The 18,379-nt window shown below is 39.6% G+C and overlaps 3 protein-coding genes across 3 annotated transcripts; 1 reads left to right on the forward strand and 2 right to left on the reverse strand.

Annotated features, from left to right (window-relative positions):
* Positions 1-220: 220 nt before the first annotated feature.
* LOC103968673 (uncharacterized) lies at positions 221-1,481 on the reverse strand. The gene has a single exon (XM_009381966.3). It carries the CDS (start codon positions 1,387-1,389, stop codon positions 631-633), a length of 759 nt encoding a protein of 252 aa, XP_009380241.2. The 5' UTR covers positions 1,390-1,481; the 3' UTR covers positions 221-630.
* A 1,241-nt stretch (positions 1,482-2,722) lies between these two features.
* On the reverse strand, positions 2,723-10,497 carry LOC135595926 (polyadenylate-binding protein RBP47-like). Its single transcript, XM_065087459.1, has 6 exons — positions 10,072-10,497; positions 7,593-8,046; positions 4,156-4,223; positions 3,945-4,075; positions 3,743-3,839; positions 2,723-3,091 (listed from the first exon to the last, which is right to left on the reverse strand). Exons 1-6 carry the CDS (start codon positions 10,384-10,386, stop codon positions 2,942-2,944), a joined length of 1,215 nt encoding a protein of 404 aa, XP_064943531.1. The 5' UTR covers positions 10,387-10,497; the 3' UTR covers positions 2,723-2,941.
* Positions 10,498-15,637: 5,140 nt separating this feature from the next.
* LOC135595036 (cyclin-dependent kinase inhibitor 5-like) lies at positions 15,638-16,822 on the forward strand. The gene is made up of 4 exons (XM_065085541.1): positions 15,638-15,978; positions 16,057-16,097; positions 16,171-16,341; positions 16,458-16,822. Exons 1-4 carry the CDS (start codon positions 15,670-15,672, stop codon positions 16,525-16,527), a joined length of 591 nt encoding a protein of 196 aa, XP_064941613.1. The 5' UTR covers positions 15,638-15,669; the 3' UTR covers positions 16,528-16,822.
* The last annotated feature ends 1,557 nt before the right edge of the window (positions 16,823-18,379 follow it).

The following is an 18,379-nucleotide window of genomic DNA, read 5'->3' on the forward strand; positions in this document are numbered from 1 at the left end:
TGGGTGTAATCCAACTAGCATTAGTATGTTCGGGAACATACTCATCCCCAGAAGAAAACGAGGCCGGATTGGAGATCAAAGTGGTGATTGTTTGGTACAAGAATAGCACAGGGTTGGTGATGCCTGCATCCCATGTCAATGCCTATCTCTGGAATCAAACGTCTAAGGTTGACAATGCAGTCACGGTGTTGAATTATATATGGCTGGAGATCGTTCACTCGAGCAGAATGTGTTAAAGAAAGAACTCAAGTAGGTAGGCACAGGAGATCCAAGTCTATAATCTCTCTCTAAGAGTCTCTGTCTCAGCTACATCGGACGACCGTAGGAAGGAGAATCGCATCAAAGTTTCATCCACGATGACCGAATGGTGCTTTGGAAACCCAAGTAATACGAGGATACAGAAAACATCACCTCATCACAGAACCAGAGAACAAAGAACACAAGTACTTATCATGCTTTTTATCCTATGCATGAAAACAAACGACATCGTCGGTAATACATGTTTTATCATTTATGAGACGAGGAGGAGCCACCGAACCCCTTTTGGATGCTGTGGATGGCCGGGTTGAAGCGGAGGCAACCAAACAGGCCATGGTGTTGGTAAGGCAGAGGTGTCTGCTTCTTCTTCCTCTACAACTCCTCGGATGCAGCGCGGTTTGGTGAGTAGTACATTTCGTGTGGATCTGCAGCTCCTCCTCCTCCTACCGATCCGCTGTCATCGATCCGCTTAGAGGGAGGCAGCAGCACGGTGTAGCTGCGCAGGGGATCCTTGCTTCCTCTTCCCGTCGCCCGCCCTTCCGATGCGCTGCGGAAGAGGTCCTTCAACTTCCACTTCTTGCTGCCGCCACTCTTCACCGAGGCGGAGGAAGAACTCGGGGACTTGCGCAAGCCGTCTTCCTCCTCTCCTCCTCTCCGTGGAGAGAGGGGCTTCGACCCTCTCCCGGCCTTGGAAGAAGCAGCAGAGAGGGTAGGAAGGAGAGCCCTCTCTCTCTCTCTCCTCAAGGCTGTTTCCATGGTCACAACAGGGGCTGCTGATGACGAACAACGAGACCGACGAGGTGGCAGCATCAGGGGGCGGATCATCCCCTCCTCGAAAAGCTCATCGGCAGCGGCGAGGGCCGGCGTCGGCTTCTCCCCCTCGGACCGCCCGCCAAAGCAGAAGGCGAAGTCCGACGCCTCGGCCGGGTAGACGACCGCAGCCCGCGATGGGCTGGTGGGTGCACTGGTGTAGCAGTAATAGCCGCAGTAGTCCAAGGGATGCTGGGGGCTCGGCGGTGCAGTCACGTCAGAGGAGAAGGGGTTAACATTGGCCGGCGCCATGGGCACGGCCACCACCTCCATCTGCCTTCCCTGCGTCTGCAAAGGCTGATAAGAAGGACTACGTTGCATGGGTTGGGGGGTGATGAAGATGAGCAGCAATGTGCAACCTTTTCTTGGGTCAAAAAGGGTGAGTTAAGCATGCCGATAGAGATGGCCGCATGGGGATGGTAAGTAAGCTGGTCTTAATTTTCCTTTGCCCTCAGGCTGTCACCATTCCTGATTTCTCATCACTAACATTATCATCTTCCCTGCAGAAAATGTTGAAGAAAGGAAACTGCCTACGTTGGTTGGGCTTCCAGATTTAATCAAACCTTTGACATTTTAAGGGTTCCATGAATTCAACAAGGTTACATCAGGTCCACCTTTTTCACACGTTGTACGTATGCATGTGTCACCTCATCAACCGCATTTGATTTGACCTATAAATATAGAAATTATAGTAGATATCTATAACAATAGAGAACACAGCATCAAAGATGAGCGAGCTATTGAGATGAAGGATTCAAGAAGAAAAAGAAGACATCTTTGAGGTGACTTTATGATTCAATAAGAACAATGTCTTTGTTGGCTTTATGATGAGAAGAAGAAGAATATTTTTATTAAGATATTTATGTATTATTATAGTACGAGTGATATATCTCATGTTTTAATATACTTGTAAGTATCATAATATATTATTTAATATAATAATTAATTAAAAAAAGAACAGATCTTCAATAAGAAAGTGCAAAACTTTGGTGTGGGTGTTTGAACTTTGGGAGCCCAAGAAAACTGTAGCAGAGAAGAGATTGATAATTGAAAGAAAGCGAAAGCATCTTTAGGTGCACCGAGAAGGAAGAAGGAAGCGGAGAGATAACTCATTTTTGTTGCGGCTTTGAAGTTTTCGAGAGCCCAAGAAAGGGTATACTAGAGGAAAGAGAAACGATACAAGAACAAGAAGAACACAACTCGAATAGTGAAGAACGAGGAGAAAAATGTTTCTGACTTAATTAAACAAATCAATTAGTATGACTCGCTGAAATTAAGATAATATAAACTTAATCAAACACATACGGTGACAATGTTTCTGACTTAATTAAACAATCTCATGCTGGGATTGGTCCTCATCACGAGTCATTACTCCGTATTCAGCTCAAAAAATGAAAGCCTCAAATCATCAAGCTATGACATAAATCAGTTTAGTACAATGCCAGCTAAAAGTTCCATAATCATTCAAAGATCGATATGGGTTTCAAGGTCTCCAAAAGTATCAAGCAGTAAGAGGAGGATAATAATCCACCATGCAGTAATAATGGATTTCATGAATCATATATATATATATATATATATATATATATATACATACATACATACAACCATCCATTGTTCTGAAAACAATGATCTTTATAAGATCATATCATCATATCCTAAAATTGATCGGCATCCATTTCCGCACAAATTAAGAGTTGAAATTTAGTCATAACTGGGACAAAATCTTAGACTCAGTAAGAACCAATAGTTCAAACTTAAGTTCATAAGTTTACACACATCACACAACAGGGTTTATGACTGGCTCACCGACCACCATCGACTGCTACAACTATGCTGCAAGATTGTCTTTTGGAATCAGCAACAAATGATCTTAGTTCACTTGCTGTTGGTTTCCATAAAAAGCATAAGCCCCATATGGTACCGCATACATGCCAGGGTAATGAGGAGGCAAACCATATCCATCATACATTTGTCCCCCATAGTACATGCCGTTCCACCGTTTGCCACGTTCGGCTCTTGACTGTCATCAGCAGCAAAAGAATCAACTTATTAGATTATATGGTGTATGATTAGTACCCATTTGTCGGAAGATAGAACTCAAACTTTTTTACACCATCTAGCTAATCAGACATGAACCCTCTCGGTAAATTTCTTGATTTGCACACCAACCTAAAGAATTTGATCAAGATATTACTGACATCAGTGATACATAGGGCAACGTGTAGCAGGAACCACCACTGGCATCAAAATGCTCCACCACCACACAGAATTTATCAACACATGAACCACAGTCAATATGTTTTCTCATTGACTCGGCCATTGCCATAACTATCAAGGTTTTACTTCCTGAGGTAAACCTGCATGAGGACTGACTCAATTGGGATAGTTTGATCCGGTACAGAACCAGTTTGACAGTAACACATGTATTATAGGTAGGCACCTCAGACACATGCAGGACTCAACTTGGCTAGCTCGATAAGAAACCAAGCCAGTTTGTCATGATTTCAGGAGCTAGACAGAGCCCTAACTTGACCTCAACAAATTAGATCTAAAAGTTAATGAATCCAGAAAGTTCTTCTTCACACTTAGAGGTGACTCCGCCTTGGTAAGAGTTTCTTTTGCAGGAAACAAGTATGACTATGCTTTAACTTTGAAGTTTAAATGTCAATACCTGTTTATTAGCAGGGTTGCGACCCCAGGATAGACGCACTGTTTGCTTGCCAATAACTGTACCATTTAATTGATTCATTGCTTCTTCAGCATTATTCCTGCATGGGTAAAGAAGAAAACATACCCACAGATCAGCTATCTTTTTGAACTGTGGCAGTCACTTCTGTATTCAATGTTCAGAAACAAATATTAGCAAGATGTACCTATGGATGAAAAGCACAAAACCACATTGTTTTCCAAATGGAATTTTAACGGAGGCAATCTCTCCATACTGTGAAAAAGCTTCTTTCAGATCATCTTCACTGACATCTGGATCAAGCCCTCCAACAAATACCTTCAGCAGCAAATATATTGTTGAAAGGCAGTACAAATACACATTACCTCAACAGCATGCATGCACAAAAATCTCCTTACTGTTGTATTAGCAGAATCGACATCTGATTGTGAGCCAGCTGCAGGTGAACCATTTTGTCCAAAACCACCTAAAAGTATCCATGGTTAGGGTTTCAAGGGTATGTGAGATTGAGAAACATTATTGATACCAATCCGAGACAGAGATTGAATCAGGAATGAAGTCAACCAATCAAAATTAGGTCTAGGGTTGAGTATGGGAATTTTATTGTTAGCTACTGTTTTTTCTTGCTTAGAATTTTATCTGATTTCAAAATTATTCTACTGTGTTGTCACAAGGAAACAGAAGTAATTAATATCAAGTTCTTGCTGAATTTGACCAGGATTCCAAGTTGGTGGAATCAAAATGGTCATATAAAACATTTCAATAGGAAACATGACTGACTTAAATGGAGGCTCAGTTGCCACAAGGTTTCCATATTTAATTATGTAAGATCCTAAATAGAATAAACAAAAGTTTGGTCTATACTCAACTTTATATATACAGGAAAGATTACTCAAAAGTGGCAGATTTTTCCTTCTTGTTCCATGCTGCCCTCGTTTCTCCTATTTTTTTATCTCGAATCTCAAACCACAGTCAAGCTAGGCCAAACTTCATCACTTTCCTGAATGGATTTAATGAATTCAATCCAGCAGCAGAGTAACCAATTATTCCAAACTAAACCAGTCAAGACTGATTGGCTAACTAGTTTCTCTAGAACCAGAAAACTACATTTTGTTTTCAATTGATACAAAACCAGTGTGACTAACTTTATACTTTTGACAGACAAAGCCTTTGTTTTTATATCATGAAGCAAAATTCTATACCAAGAAGTTGCTTCTGTTTGTAGACATCAAAGGGACAATGAGAGGATTAACGATTTGAAGGGTATAACAAAATACTGTATTGGTTAACATTTTCTACATGGTTTATTCATTAATTTAGTTGTATTTTGTGATAGCCTACACAAAATTCCATCCGCAGGGAAGAATTGTTTTTTAATTGAAATGCTTTAAGAAATTAATATTTTCAAAGGAATCAATAAGGTGATTATGTACCTCAAATACATCTCCTTTGTACACAAAAGATACCTCCAAGTAAAATTTCCAAACATACTCACCGACAAATGTCAATGACAGGCCATAAAGTGTGTGATTACATTGACAGAGCCTACTTTTATGATATGACCTTGCATAATCTAAATCTGCTTTCCCTGTCGGCTGGTTAGGGCTGATTTAGGATCCTATCCATGATGAACATTCATCTTTCTATAATGGTCTAAGGTAAGGAATGACCATATGTGGAGAAAAAGGCCAATGAAAAACTAATGAAGTAAAAAATTTGTTACTAAAACACATCAAACGACTTGACATGTGGTAAGCAATTACAACGAAAAATTATAGCTACAACAATAGAGGAAAAAAGTTCACATAATAGATCTTCAACTAAATTATTCACCATTTCACGTTTCCCATTCCACGTATTACAGTCCATCAGTTACTAACAAGTGGGCTGTAAAAAGCATGACACAGTGGCCTATATTTCTGCAAATATGCAGGAAATATATGTGGAGAAGTGTAGAACTAGAGATTTCCATAAAGACAAGGATCTTGTCTGCATAAAAGGACAATACAACAGAAAGACACACCCATCGCATTCATATGATACTATACATATGCATGATTCTCCATATCTCTCTGTGTTTTATATACATGTCTATATGTGTCTGTTCACTTGAGATATACAAAAGCAGTACTGGTAGTCATTTCTAAAAATATTTAAAATTACAACAAAAGCTCTTGGTTTGTCACATTTAACTACAAGAAATATTAGACAAAATTAACCTCCTTAATATTATATTATACGCATGCTTACCTTTAGTTACTCGATGTTAGTAGAAGTTCTTATATGATGATCCACGATAGCATAAAAAACTATTTTGTTATAGTACCAAGGACCAACAAATTCAAACAAGCATACCACCAGAAAAGGTATCTCACTCTACAATTGAAATCCTCATGATACCCCCTCACCACCCAGTACTTTGAACAATAAAAGAGAGATACAAACTGTGAACTCTATGGTCATCAATTTGACTGATAAATTTGGAGTGTAAGATAAATTTATGCTAAACAAAGGGTGGGAATAGGTCAGATCAGGCTAGCTCAAGCTCAAATAGTAAGACAACTGATCATTATTTCAGACTAAGAATTAGATAAAAACTAATATAAGTTTCAGCGTAAATAAAAGTTGTTTTACAAGTTGCTACAGCTAAGCTGACTAGAACCTTTAGACAGGTAAAGATCTCAAATTCAGACTAAAATTCTCAATTGGACTTCTTGAATACAGCAGTCAGCAGAAAGTGATACAAAAAAGGAAATAGGAAATGACAGAATAGAAACAAGTCATGATTGGAAATATGGAAATGATATAACAAAAGAATAGAACCTTTAGAGGGCAAAAAGGCAATGTAGAACCATTACCTTTGTCCAACAACTCAAGTGACCATCTTCGAAGCTTGCTGTTTCTTTCTATTTAAAATTTTATCAGCTGCCAGTTAGATTCCAATATACACCAGTACTAGCAAGTGGATGAAAACCCTCTGTTCCAAAGTTCCAACATAACTCCTAATAAACCCAAACTTCAGTTCTGACATAAACACTTAAAAAGTCATCGTGATTACCAAGTTAACTTCCCATGGGTGCTACACATTTTTCTAGGTTTCCAATAACATTTTAAAGGACCTGACAGAAGACTATTCCATATTGAGGTAAAATTCTTTTACTATAATTGCCAACAATAGGGATCGGCATTTTTCTATCTCCGGTAATCCTGCCCATTCCTTCAACCGGTTGAGCATAGCTATAACTTAGCCACAAGCCCATCCTCTACAGAAAAAGAACATGCTACACAATAGAAGGGAAGGAAAATAGAATAACAAGAACATGGGGACACAGGATCTGGGTAACCAATAAACCATAGACAACAAATTTGGTACACAATCAAGTGAGACAAACGGAGAATACCCCAGAAAGAATTTAGAGGTCAAAGTTAGAGAATATTATGCTATGAAATCTTTTGATGCAGCATGGTTTGGGAATAGGACCACAGGAGAATGCCTTCTGCATCATGCATCATAAGAGCAAAATCCATGAAGCATATATGAATATTCAAGCATCTCAAGGCATGATCCATCGTTCTTAAACAATAGGTTGACAGACAAATATAGGATCTGAAGATTCTGAACTTCTTTGTAGTAAAGAAAACTTCGTTAGCCATCAGGTGAAATTAAAAACAATAATTTTAGTTTAAGATGGTACATATAAAATAAAATATCTTCAGCTTTAAGACAATATCATGTCAGCACCAACTAAGAATTGACGAAGTTGTTAAGCAGCCTCATAAAAGAACAAATTTGAAAAAGATAAGCTAACAATGGCTAAACAAGATTTAGACATACCGTAAGACTTCCTAGGTGTAGCAAGGCCAATGCGCATAGGCCTAGTCGAACAATAAACACCGTTCATTTCAGTGATGGCAAGTTTTTTCTCACTCTCATCTCCAAATCTTACAAACCCATAACCTTTTGAGCGCCCAGTATTTGCATCAACGACAACTTTTGCACCTTTTACTGATGAGAACTTGGTAGCAAAAGTTTCATGCAAAATTGAATCAGTAACATCAGAAGCTAAATCACCTACAAAAATAGAATGATCAGAAGCAAGATCTGAACGCTTGTCGCCCATGCTAAATGATGCCCAATTTAACCGAAATGGCTGATCTGTGTTTGGCATCGGATGATTGCTGAAGTTCTGAAGTACTTTTTCAGCGGTTGCATGAGAATGAAACTCAACAAACCCGTAACCCTCCGATTGTCCCGTTTGCTTATTGCGAATAACCTTTATAGAGATAACCTGCATGGTAAGTTGTTATATCAGTACAAGGCAAGCCGCTACTCAAAAGAGTTTAGTGCCACTATATTATCTTCTTGTTCAAATGGAAAACTAAGAATGAGCTCATTCTTTAACTTTAGCAGGCTTATGACTGTCTGTCAGCCTAATGTCAATAAACCAGAATTGCAGAGAAAGAATACCTCAATGGACCCTGATAAGAAAGGTGAATCCTACTGGCTTTGGCTGATTCTAATTAATTTTCAGGGATATAAATAGAAAGAGAGGGGTTTAAGAATTTGGCAAGATTACACAGGAACATGGCCAACTTTCAGTCCAGACAAATGAGCCAGATCAAACTGGCTGATCCTGTGATATTTGAGAAAAACACCTAGCCAACACACATCAAGCAAAACTTATGGAAGATTAGAGTAAAACTTGGTGCAAGGCAAGCCCAAGGATGGAAGGTTGGTTGCCAGGCCCATATCAGTTGACATCACAAAAGGACTCTATGCAAACAAGAAGCATATAGAACCTACAGGTTCCGTCATGCTATACATCGTGAACCAATGTTTGTTAAATTAAGTACCTTTTAGTAACTTGTAAAGGTAGATACTGGTTAGGCAACATGTTAAATTAAGACATCATGTGAAGGAAACAATAATTATCAGTCAATAAATGCTAGTTAGGCAACACATTAATTAAGTTCTCATGACACCAGCTGTTCATCAAAGTCCATTTAATTCCAAAAGAATGTTCCTAATTTAAAAACTAAACAAATCAAAAAGAGGTTTCTTGTCTCATGTAAAAATCACACATGCAGGAAAAAGAAAAAAATAACACACTGAAAATTGTCTTAAGCTTCTTTACTTACTGTCATGGTTGTTACTTATTGCATGTGAAAGGTAACCAGCTAGTGCATGTGACAAGTTTTAGTATTATTATTTGTAACTGATCCATAAGCTAAAAGGACTGTCTACAAATAAAGATTTAATTAGCCAAATATAAAAGTTGGAACTTGGGGTTTATTCCTTCCAATTTGAGCAAGCCTGAACAGGAAGAACTTGCTGTGTTCCTTACATAATAAAGGGGAAATAAAGGACATGTCTACCATGTTGCACATTGTTGCCTAACAAGAAGATGTCATGCAAAGTGTACAATAATATTATCAATCAGCAAATATTAGTAAGATAACAAATTATCTAAGCTTTTACAATGTTACTTCATTATAAGAAATCGACTTTATTCTTTAATCATCTTACCCAATATGGCATAAAAATAGTAGTAGGAGGAATATCTCAAAACACTTTTCCTTAGTTATGCAGAAAGCATACTGATATAGTAAACAGTGAATTGCCTGAAGATTCTTCCATTAACTCTTCCTAACTCCTAATTTCTAAATACCAAAGACAACTAGCAAGCACACAAGCCAAGCTTGCCCTTTTTTTTTTAATTACTATTTACATGCTTACCACAGGAGCCCTTTCCATGTTTATTATTAGTGCTGGTCAATTTCCTAAAATTGAACTTTCAGAAATCAAGGTGCATGACAATCCAACCTATATAATCATCCATAAACATCTGGAATTTCCACTAAACTCATAGCTATTTTAAGGATCTAACAGAACAAAAAAAAAAACATTTTATGTTCACCAACAGATCCAGTCTTAAGAATCAAAAGATAGAAAGGTCTGCCAATTATAGATTATAAGTCCTCAAGAGACTAAACCTTTTCCAGAGTTGACATTTGTAAACAGATATAACAACAACTGAGACCAAATTCTTGCAATTGCATGTTTAAACTTAGAAATCTAACAGAATTTTTAAAGAACTATCACATCCCATGAAGATGTAAACTAAAAAGCACTTAGTTACATCATTTTGATTACGCACTTAATAAGCCTGAATATGTAGGTACTGCACCAAACTCCTGTAAGGCAGACAAAAGAGATCAGGAAGATCCAATTCCTTATAGCAATCAAAGAAAAGCAAAGGACTTCCTCCTCAAATAGAACTACAACATCTAACGGTGAAAGAATCAGGCCTGACCTCACCGGTGTGGCCGAAGCAGCTATGGAGGTAGTTCTCGTCCATCCAGTACTGGAGATCCCCCACCCAGATCGTCCGCTTCTCGTCCTCTGCCGCAGCCTCCCCGCCCTGCTGGTAGCGGATCGATTTCGACATGGGCGGCGGCGGAGGTGGTGGCGTCGGGGGCTGGTGGTAGGGCACGAAGGGGTGCCCGTATGGCGGCGGCGGTCCCATCATCGGGTGCTGCATCACCATCGGCGGCGCCGGGTACCGCACCGCCGCCCAAGGCTGCGGCGGAGGTGTGCGCCGCGGATCTACGCCTGCCGCCGGTTGCATCGTCGCCGCCGTTGCGAGGAGGTCGGCGAGCGAGGCGGAGCCGCAAAGAGACGGAGGCAACCTGTAGAGAGAGAGAGAGAGAGAGAAGAGAGAGAGAGTGAAAGAGAGATCTCGTGGGTTGCGATGAAGGGTTTAAATAGGGAGGCGGCTTCCATGAGCGGTTTGACATCGACCGTCAGATCTCGATGTACGCGATCTAATCACCGTCGATTCGTTCTCGTGACTAGAGGGAGTCCCCAGCGCCGCGGTTTTGACCAGATCCGCGTTCATACCGGACTGCCACAAACGAACTCGGTGCCGGTTCGACATATAACGGACATGCCGGTTTAATTAATATTTACAGACACTAATGGGCCGGCCTGAAGTCCATGGGCTTTAGATTAATGGTCTGATATGTTACCCCTCGTTACATTATCTAAGATGTTGATCACAAAGTTGTTTGATAGATAACCTTCCAATATCTCAGATTTTATTAACTTATCAGTACACCACTAAGCATCTAAAAGTACTTTAGAATGGATTTTTTTATTGTTTTGGGTATGAAAGTGTGGGAGTGGAAGAATATATAGGAGGGCATGGGCCATATTATTTATTTCATAATGAGACTGATGTGGGATAAAGGAACATGAATTTATGACTCATCACTGGATCCATTTTGTGATTTTTTTATTAATTGGATTATTTGACAACTATAAAATTTCAGTTTCTCTGGTTTTAACTTAAACATCAAATTTCTTTGAACAGAAAAATTAGGTTAGATTATCAAATATTGCATAGTGAACAACTTATTTTGCTTGGTCATTAATTCTTTTAGCAGGCTATTGTTTTTTGTTATGAATATATATACACAGAAGGCCCTTTAAGTGGCAAAATAATTTTAAATAACTGTTCTAATTATATATTTTAAAACAATTAAATGTAACTTGTCCTTTTTTATTCTTTTTACAAATAATATAACTTTTTTTTAAAATAAAATAAATACCTTACATGAAAGTAAACATGGAGAAAGCCTGTTCAAACTCCCAAGAAGTAGGACAAATTTGCAGACAACCAAACACACAGTTGGATGTCTGTTAATCCTGCAGTCAAAAAGATCAACAAGCAAGAAAGTGAATCATTGCAACAGCAGCAGCAGTAACAACCACCAAAACCTTGTGACAATTCTTTCCATGGTGAAGGATAGGAATGCATAGATATGGGACCAGGAAGAAGATGACCTTGATATATAATAAATGGATCAGCAGTCCTAGAGTGAGTTCTTAGTCATCAGCCTGCATCTCTTGTTGAAATAGGAAACCCTGAAACCTCATGGGGTACTGTAACCACCAACAAATCAAAAGCTTCCACCATCAGAGCATATATACTGAGATGGAGGGGTGGAAAAGCCTGTTGTAAGGAAGAAAGAACAAAGACACACTGGACTTATACCAACTGGTCTTGTTCTCACAATCTATTATTGTATTGACATGGGTTTATACACCATGATTTTTTTTACACTTGGTTGATATAATAATTTTATGCCTACCCAATGCCTCCTGTTTGCCATGGAACTTATGACTGCATGTTAAATGAAACAATCCATGTCATGTGTTTCTGCATTTTAGCAATTAAGTCTTACTTACAATAAGGAACAGACTAGGACCAACTTAGATCTCAAGAGCATGCATGAAAGCAGCTGTAAGTCAAGGAAGAACTTTTATATAACTCAGTCTGATATGACTACAAAGAGCTCCAAAAAATAAGGGTTATGTAAAACTTTGTGCTTTCCTTGATGAAGGTGATTCTCTTGGAATTTTAACGAAAAAAATTGCTAAAAGAAAGATCAGAGTGGATGACCATCGTGCTCTTTTTCCCTTGAATAATGCCACCTGCATTGTGGTAGGCAAGCAGTAACACTTACTGACTTCTGAGATGCATGTCTGCAATGTACTGGTATCAGAATCTTCATTTCTTGAAGAGTGGAGTTCCTGATTGCTATGCACAATAGATAAAGGCATCTTGTGTTGTCTCTGGATGTTCATGCTTTTGCCTGATCTAACCAAGCCTGACAACAGAAAACAGCAGACAAATATGTGGATCAGTGTGGCCTTTTGGAATCAATTGTCAATCTCAGAGAACTGCCTCCCTCTTCTGCAGAATGGCATGTTGACATGATCAAGATAAAATTCTAAGGCTCTTTTCAAAAACCTCACTAGCTTGTAAGAATTGATAAAATTTGTAACGGTTCTCACTTCAGTCTTTTTTTTGTTTTTCATTAAAAAAGAGAAACCTTGAACTTTCAACTACCAGTCCAAGCTTTAGATCCCAGTTGTTTGGTGAGCCAAAGCAGTGGGGATCTGACAGATACTTCACCAAACATTCATATAGTTGACTTGCTCTGACATGCCCAACGAAAGTGTCATCCTTGGCACAAGAGAAAGTAGAACACCAAAAAATTTACAAGGACTGATAACCAAGCAACTTTTGCTGTACAAGGACCGTATCAACCGCTGCTATGTTTAGATTTTGACTGGTCCTAACTTGAGCAGCTACATGTGGCAGCATGGATGTACACATCCTAACCCCTGTATATGGTGAAAAGGATATACTTTACCTTGTGTAACATATCGAGCTGAATCCACTCTGGCATCAGCATATTGGACAATAAAACCTGTCTATGGTGAAAAGGATATACTTTACCTTGTGTAACATACGGAGCTGAATCCACTCTGGCATCAGCATATTGGACAATAAAATGCACCACCTCTTCCTCACTGCATCATGTCCAGCCCTAGCTTTTGCTAGTCTGCAATTGACCAAATGATAGCCCAAAATTTATTGGTTAGGAAAGCATTGACAGATTGATCTAATGTTCTCATTCAGTCACAGATTAAGTACAATGTACTTGTGATTGCATACCCATGTGTATCAACAAGATCAGCTTGTTCCATATCTTGGATCAATATGATGCCTCCAAACTGAGATGGGTTCTGAGAATCATGTTGGGCTTAAGCTAGTTAAGTTAAGATTGGAGAAAGCATATCGAGAATCCATGGTTCTTCTGTTTGAGACTTCAGAAAGGAGGCCACTGGCATTCTGAGGACCACAAAAGCACTAGCAGAGCCCTTTCTGGTGTCATTTTAGTCTCAGTGACGTGAAAGTAAACTAAACCTGTTTCTCCTCTTCAAAAGCTTTAGATTCCTTAGTGCTCTCAATCCCCACTCCTGTCCTTTTCCTGTATCCATTGTTGTAGACATGCATGGGTGGAGGAGATCCCATCTATCTTTTTTTTCCCCCTTTTTCTTTATCAAGGAGATGACTAGCCATGGAAGTTCCCTAACACCCTTATCATGAAAAAGGAGCAAAAATCTGTCACATCCTTCTTAGGACCACAAGATGCACTTGATCTCAGTCTTCAGTCAAGTAATTTCTTTTGAGATCCTCACCTGCAGAGTGGAATGGATTAGAATGAACTAAACATTTTGGTTTTCCAGCAATTGTTATCTAACAGTATCCAAGGATTGACCTGAATGATTGCATGTAGTGAATCATCTGAGACACACAAAAAAAGTACACTGCCTAATCTAGTAGATGATTGAAGCATCTCCAAGTATCAAACACATGGTGCGCGTCAGGATTGTCCCCCTTCCCAACAGAGCAAAAGAAGAAGAGGAGGAAGACAGAAAGCAAGGAAGAAAGCTTTCTCCTTAAGCTAGAGGACAAGCTATATTTGTAGCGTTCAGTGGTCCACCCCCCAGGCCTTTCACCTCGTTCTCTGCATGAACCCTAGCACCGCGGCCCTCTTGCAAACCTGATCCTGGCAAGAGAGACGAAGTATCAGGTAGGAGCCGTTCGACCTTGTTTTCTGTGCCCGATTGGAGTCCATGTGCATTCATTCTTGCTCAGACTTCCTCCGTCCCCAACGAGGAAGAGTGCTTTCTTCCTAGTAAGGTTTCAGCTCAAGAACTGTGTTCGCGAGCAGGTCTTTAACAGTCCCACGTTAATTGCACGTATGTGTGTGTATGTGTGTGTGTATGTATATATATATATATATATATATATATATATATATATATATATATATATATATATATATATATATATATATATATATATATATATATATATATATATATATATATATATATATATGTGTGTGTGTATATGTATATGTATATATATATATGTGTATATGTATATATATATGTATATGTATATGTATATGTATATGTATATGTATATGTATATATATATATATATATATATATATATATATATATATATATATATATAAATTTGATCATCAATTCGAAGTGATGTGTTAAATTAGTTTCAATTTATTGATTATTGGTAAGAGATTTTCATAGAACTCACGAATCTATTCTTTATAGTGTTAATTTTATTAATCTCTTTAATTGTTATTTTCGATAGACTTTTCATCATCGTCAAAAACTAAAATGGCATGCCTAATAATTATTATTATATATTTCATTTATAAACTAATTCTAATATAAATTATATGAATAATTATATATATATATATAATATGTTTTGTAAACTACAGGAGTGTTCAATTTGATTCAAACTGAATCATTAAGAACTGTCTCGAATCAAATTATTTTTTCGGCTCAATTTGATTAATGTAAGACAGTCTGAACCCGAATTAATTCAGATATACCTAATCGAACCAATTTAAAGCAGGTTAATCTGATTTGACTCACCGATTAACTGATTTATAATTTTTAATAATTAAATTTTATTTTTTCAAATGAATCGATTTAATTCAATTGAATTGAATCGAAATCTTAATCTAATTAAATCGATATGATAAGATTTATAAAATTGAACTAATATCATTTGTAAAATTAGATATTTGGGTGGTTTGATTAATCAGTTTGAACTAATTAATACGGGCTTAGGATAGTAAATACAATTGGGCTAATATTTTTTAAATTAAGTTGGATTCAGTTCGATTCGATTTAAATTAGTAAACTGAATGAAAGAAATAGAATTATTTATAATATTAAAATTAAACTATTAATGGATCGATTCAGTCCAGGTTCGGTTCAGATCCGGTTTAATTTGATGATTCGAATTGAATACCCTAGTAAACGGGATGCGATAGCCTACTTGTTTTGTCATGGCTCCTCCTCACCTAACTAACGCGGCCGTTTCGCCGGTCGTCACCGTTAAGGGGAGAGGCTGTCCCACGCCACGTCCCCTTTAAATCCCCAAAACCCGTCGCCAAATCGGATCCGCTCACCGGCTTCCCGCCCCTCATCTCGTTTACTGCGATCGAGAGGGATGGGGAAGAATTCGCGGAAGTGCGGAGGCGTCGGGAAACGAGAGGTGAGGACGAGGGCGGCGCAAAAGCTGGCCCTCGCAGTGGCGGCCAGCCCCCAGAGCCCGAAGAGGGAGAAGGCGGTCGTTAGGGAAGAGCGCCAAATCTCGAACCTCGAGCTCCGGAACCGCAGCGTCATCCTCAAGCCTCGTATCGCGAGATCCACCGCAACTTCCGCTAGCCGTCGCCGTTCCTGCCCCGAACTCGGTCGCATCTTTCGGTGTCCCAGCGATGTTTCATGCGAGCCGGCGGTGCCGGCACGATCGGCGGAGGTGAGTGGGACCACGGTTTCAAGCTTCCTCGCTTCTTGCGAGGCTATAATTCTTACCTTTCTCTCCTTGCTTGGCCAGGAATTGGACGCTACGACGTTCTACAGCTGCAATGTCGAAAGGTTTGGCTTCAAAAGTTTCCCTCTCGTCCTTCTCTTTTTTGCCGGTTTACCACAATTCCCACTCCAAATTTAGGGGAGAGATGATGGCCTCCAATAACCCCGATGAGGGAGCAAGCGACCCGGAATCGGCAGCGGAGAGGGAGTCGCGCAGGAGATCGATGGTTGTGGCAACGCCGTCGGAGACTGAGCTCGAGGACTTCTTCGCGGCGGCGGAGATAGACCTGCGTCGGCGTTTCACGCAGAAGTAACTCTCTCGCCTCCCTCGGCTCCAACGTCGCGCATGTTAGCAACTCCCAGTCTAAATTCCTTATCCCGAGCCGATCTTGATCTGTTAGTGTGGGTTGTTCCGGCGTGTCGCAGGTACAACTTCGACGTCGTCGAGGACGTGCCCTTGGCCGGACGGTACGATTGGATTCCGTTAACCCCATGAAGAAGGACGAGGAGAACGAAACAAGAAGGAAATAGAAACTATTTCTTCTTTTCCTTCTCATCATCGACATCGTGATTAAAATCGTCCGCAGCTCCTGCGCTCACCATCTACCAGATCGTCTCGCCTCATCGCCTCGTGGGGACGAGCGGACGTAGGAAGGTGAAGTCACCGCGAAAGGAAGTAGTACTAAACTACTAATACAAAAATCCTCACATGATTTTCCACGTGGCATGCGCCTTTCCTTGTTGCAAAAGCTGAGGCGAGTATTTTATTCCGAAAAATTGATTAAAGGAAATTTGCAGCCTTTTTCTTGCTCTCTTTTTTATTGAATAAGGATATTTTTATAATGTGATGGACGATCGACGAGTTGAGGTCAAGAAAAATATTAGGCATGATTATACACATCATTCAACTATTAATAGATTGTAAAATCTTATGTTGAACTCGATGGTATAATTTATTGACTCCTCATATCAACTTTTACGTTGATATTATATATATATATAATCGACCTGTGAGACTAAGTCTATACCTTGGTTGGGATCACATCGCCAACCTAAAATCTGATATGTTAAATAGGTAAAAGTGAGATATCGAACAAATAAAAATGGTGTAACGTATCAACAATTACTTATGTGTAATTGTCTCCCATATCATATGGGTACATGACTATTAACCTAATCTTAATCATTTTGGATCCGTGATTTAGATTGAACAAATCAATCATCTCATTTGATTGATGTCAAAGTTTGAATAACAAAATTATTAATACAAGCTCAACAAAACTAATAGTTATTCAGTGGTGACACAGGGAAAAAATATATATATTTGGCGACTTTAACAAGTGTTCAAGCGATCAAATTCAGAGATAGCTGAAATAAGACAGGTGTCATTACAACTCTATGTATTAGGAAACTAAAAATACAACTCTTTGTTCATCATGTTCTTATTTGCGATTGGGTGTGGATTCTATGTATTGATCGAGCCACCGAACACGAAGCAAGTGTCTGGACTCTGGCCGATAGTGGGACCCACGTGAGAAGATCACCGTCCTCCTGAAAGAGCTCGACGAGAGCGAGGCTTTGGTGAATGGTTTCTCGATGATGACAAATTATCATACGGTTATGGCTCAAATTTCATTCTGTTACTTATAGTTTTAAAAAAAAAATGACACCTTTCTTACCTTCCTCAAATCAAGTGATAACTTGATAATCTTTTCGGTATTTCCAAACTGTTGTGTTCTTAGATTAACATTACAATAAATTATAATACATCGATTGAAACATGAGATGTGATAGGGCGTATTTTGGTCGTATGTGAACCACCGAGAGACGCTGTAGATCGACACGACACGACACCGTACGCCTCCAGAACCGCTGAGTGCACGTCACGTCAAGCTCCAACGGTACGACTTTACAGCCTGGCCACCCCAAGAGCTGGGGGCAATGTCGTCTGACACCTCTCAAGCACCCCCGAAGATGTCATCTTGTCAGAGAGGTTGTTCAGCCCTTAGAGCCAGTGGCCATGTCGAACCAGGGCCCGACCAATTCCCGCATGCAGGTATAAATACCCTTGACATGATCCAGGAGGGAGAGGAGAAAAAAATGAGATAAAAACCAATCTAACTTGCTCGAGGGGCCAAAGTCGAGACACACCCGACGAAAGCCTTTTTGCAAGGAGGTGGTCGTCATCAAGCCGCAGGCGCCCTCACCCCGAAGTTGTCTCCCAATACGTAGAGGAGGGCAACCCAACAGCTCGGATTCGACAGGTGCCAATCTCGTCTCCCGTTCCAAAAGGGAGCCCGCGTGGTGCGAAAGGTCGCCTTCTATCCTAAGGACGAGCGGACACGTCT

The sequence above is a fragment of the Musa acuminata genome, chromosome BXJ1-10, assembly GCF_036884655.1.
Source record: "Musa acuminata AAA Group cultivar baxijiao chromosome BXJ1-10, Cavendish_Baxijiao_AAA, whole genome shotgun sequence".
Lineage (NCBI taxonomy): Eukaryota > Viridiplantae > Streptophyta > Magnoliopsida > Zingiberales > Musaceae > Musa > Musa acuminata.

Excerpts from the sequence above, each read along its gene's own strand:
- LOC135595926 (XM_065087459.1), bottom strand. The coding sequence starts at position 10,386 with ATGCAACCGGCGGCAGGCGTAGATCCGCGGCGCACACCTCCGCCGCAG. Across the intron at positions 8,047-10,071 it reads GCTTCGGCCACACCGGTGAG|GTTATCTCTATAAAGGTTAT; the intron begins GTCAGGCCTGAT and ends CTTACCATGCAG. Across the intron at positions 4,076-4,155 it reads TCGATTCTGCTAATACAACA|GTATTTGTTGGAGGGCTTGA; the intron begins GTAAGGAGATTT and ends TTGCTGCTGAAG.
- LOC135595036 (XM_065085541.1), top strand. The coding sequence starts at position 15,670 with ATGGGGAAGAATTCGCGGAAGTGCGGAGGCGTCGGGAAACGAGAGGTG. Across the intron at positions 15,979-16,056 it reads TGCCGGCACGATCGGCGGAG|GAATTGGACGCTACGACGTT; the intron begins GTGAGTGGGACC and ends TTGCTTGGCCAG. Across the intron at positions 16,098-16,170 it reads TACAGCTGCAATGTCGAAAG|GGGAGAGATGATGGCCTCCA; the intron begins GTTTGGCTTCAA and ends CTCCAAATTTAG.
- LOC103968673 (XM_009381966.3), bottom strand. The coding sequence starts at position 1,389 with ATGCAACGTAGTCCTTCTTATCAGCCTTTGCAGACGCAGGGAAGGCAG.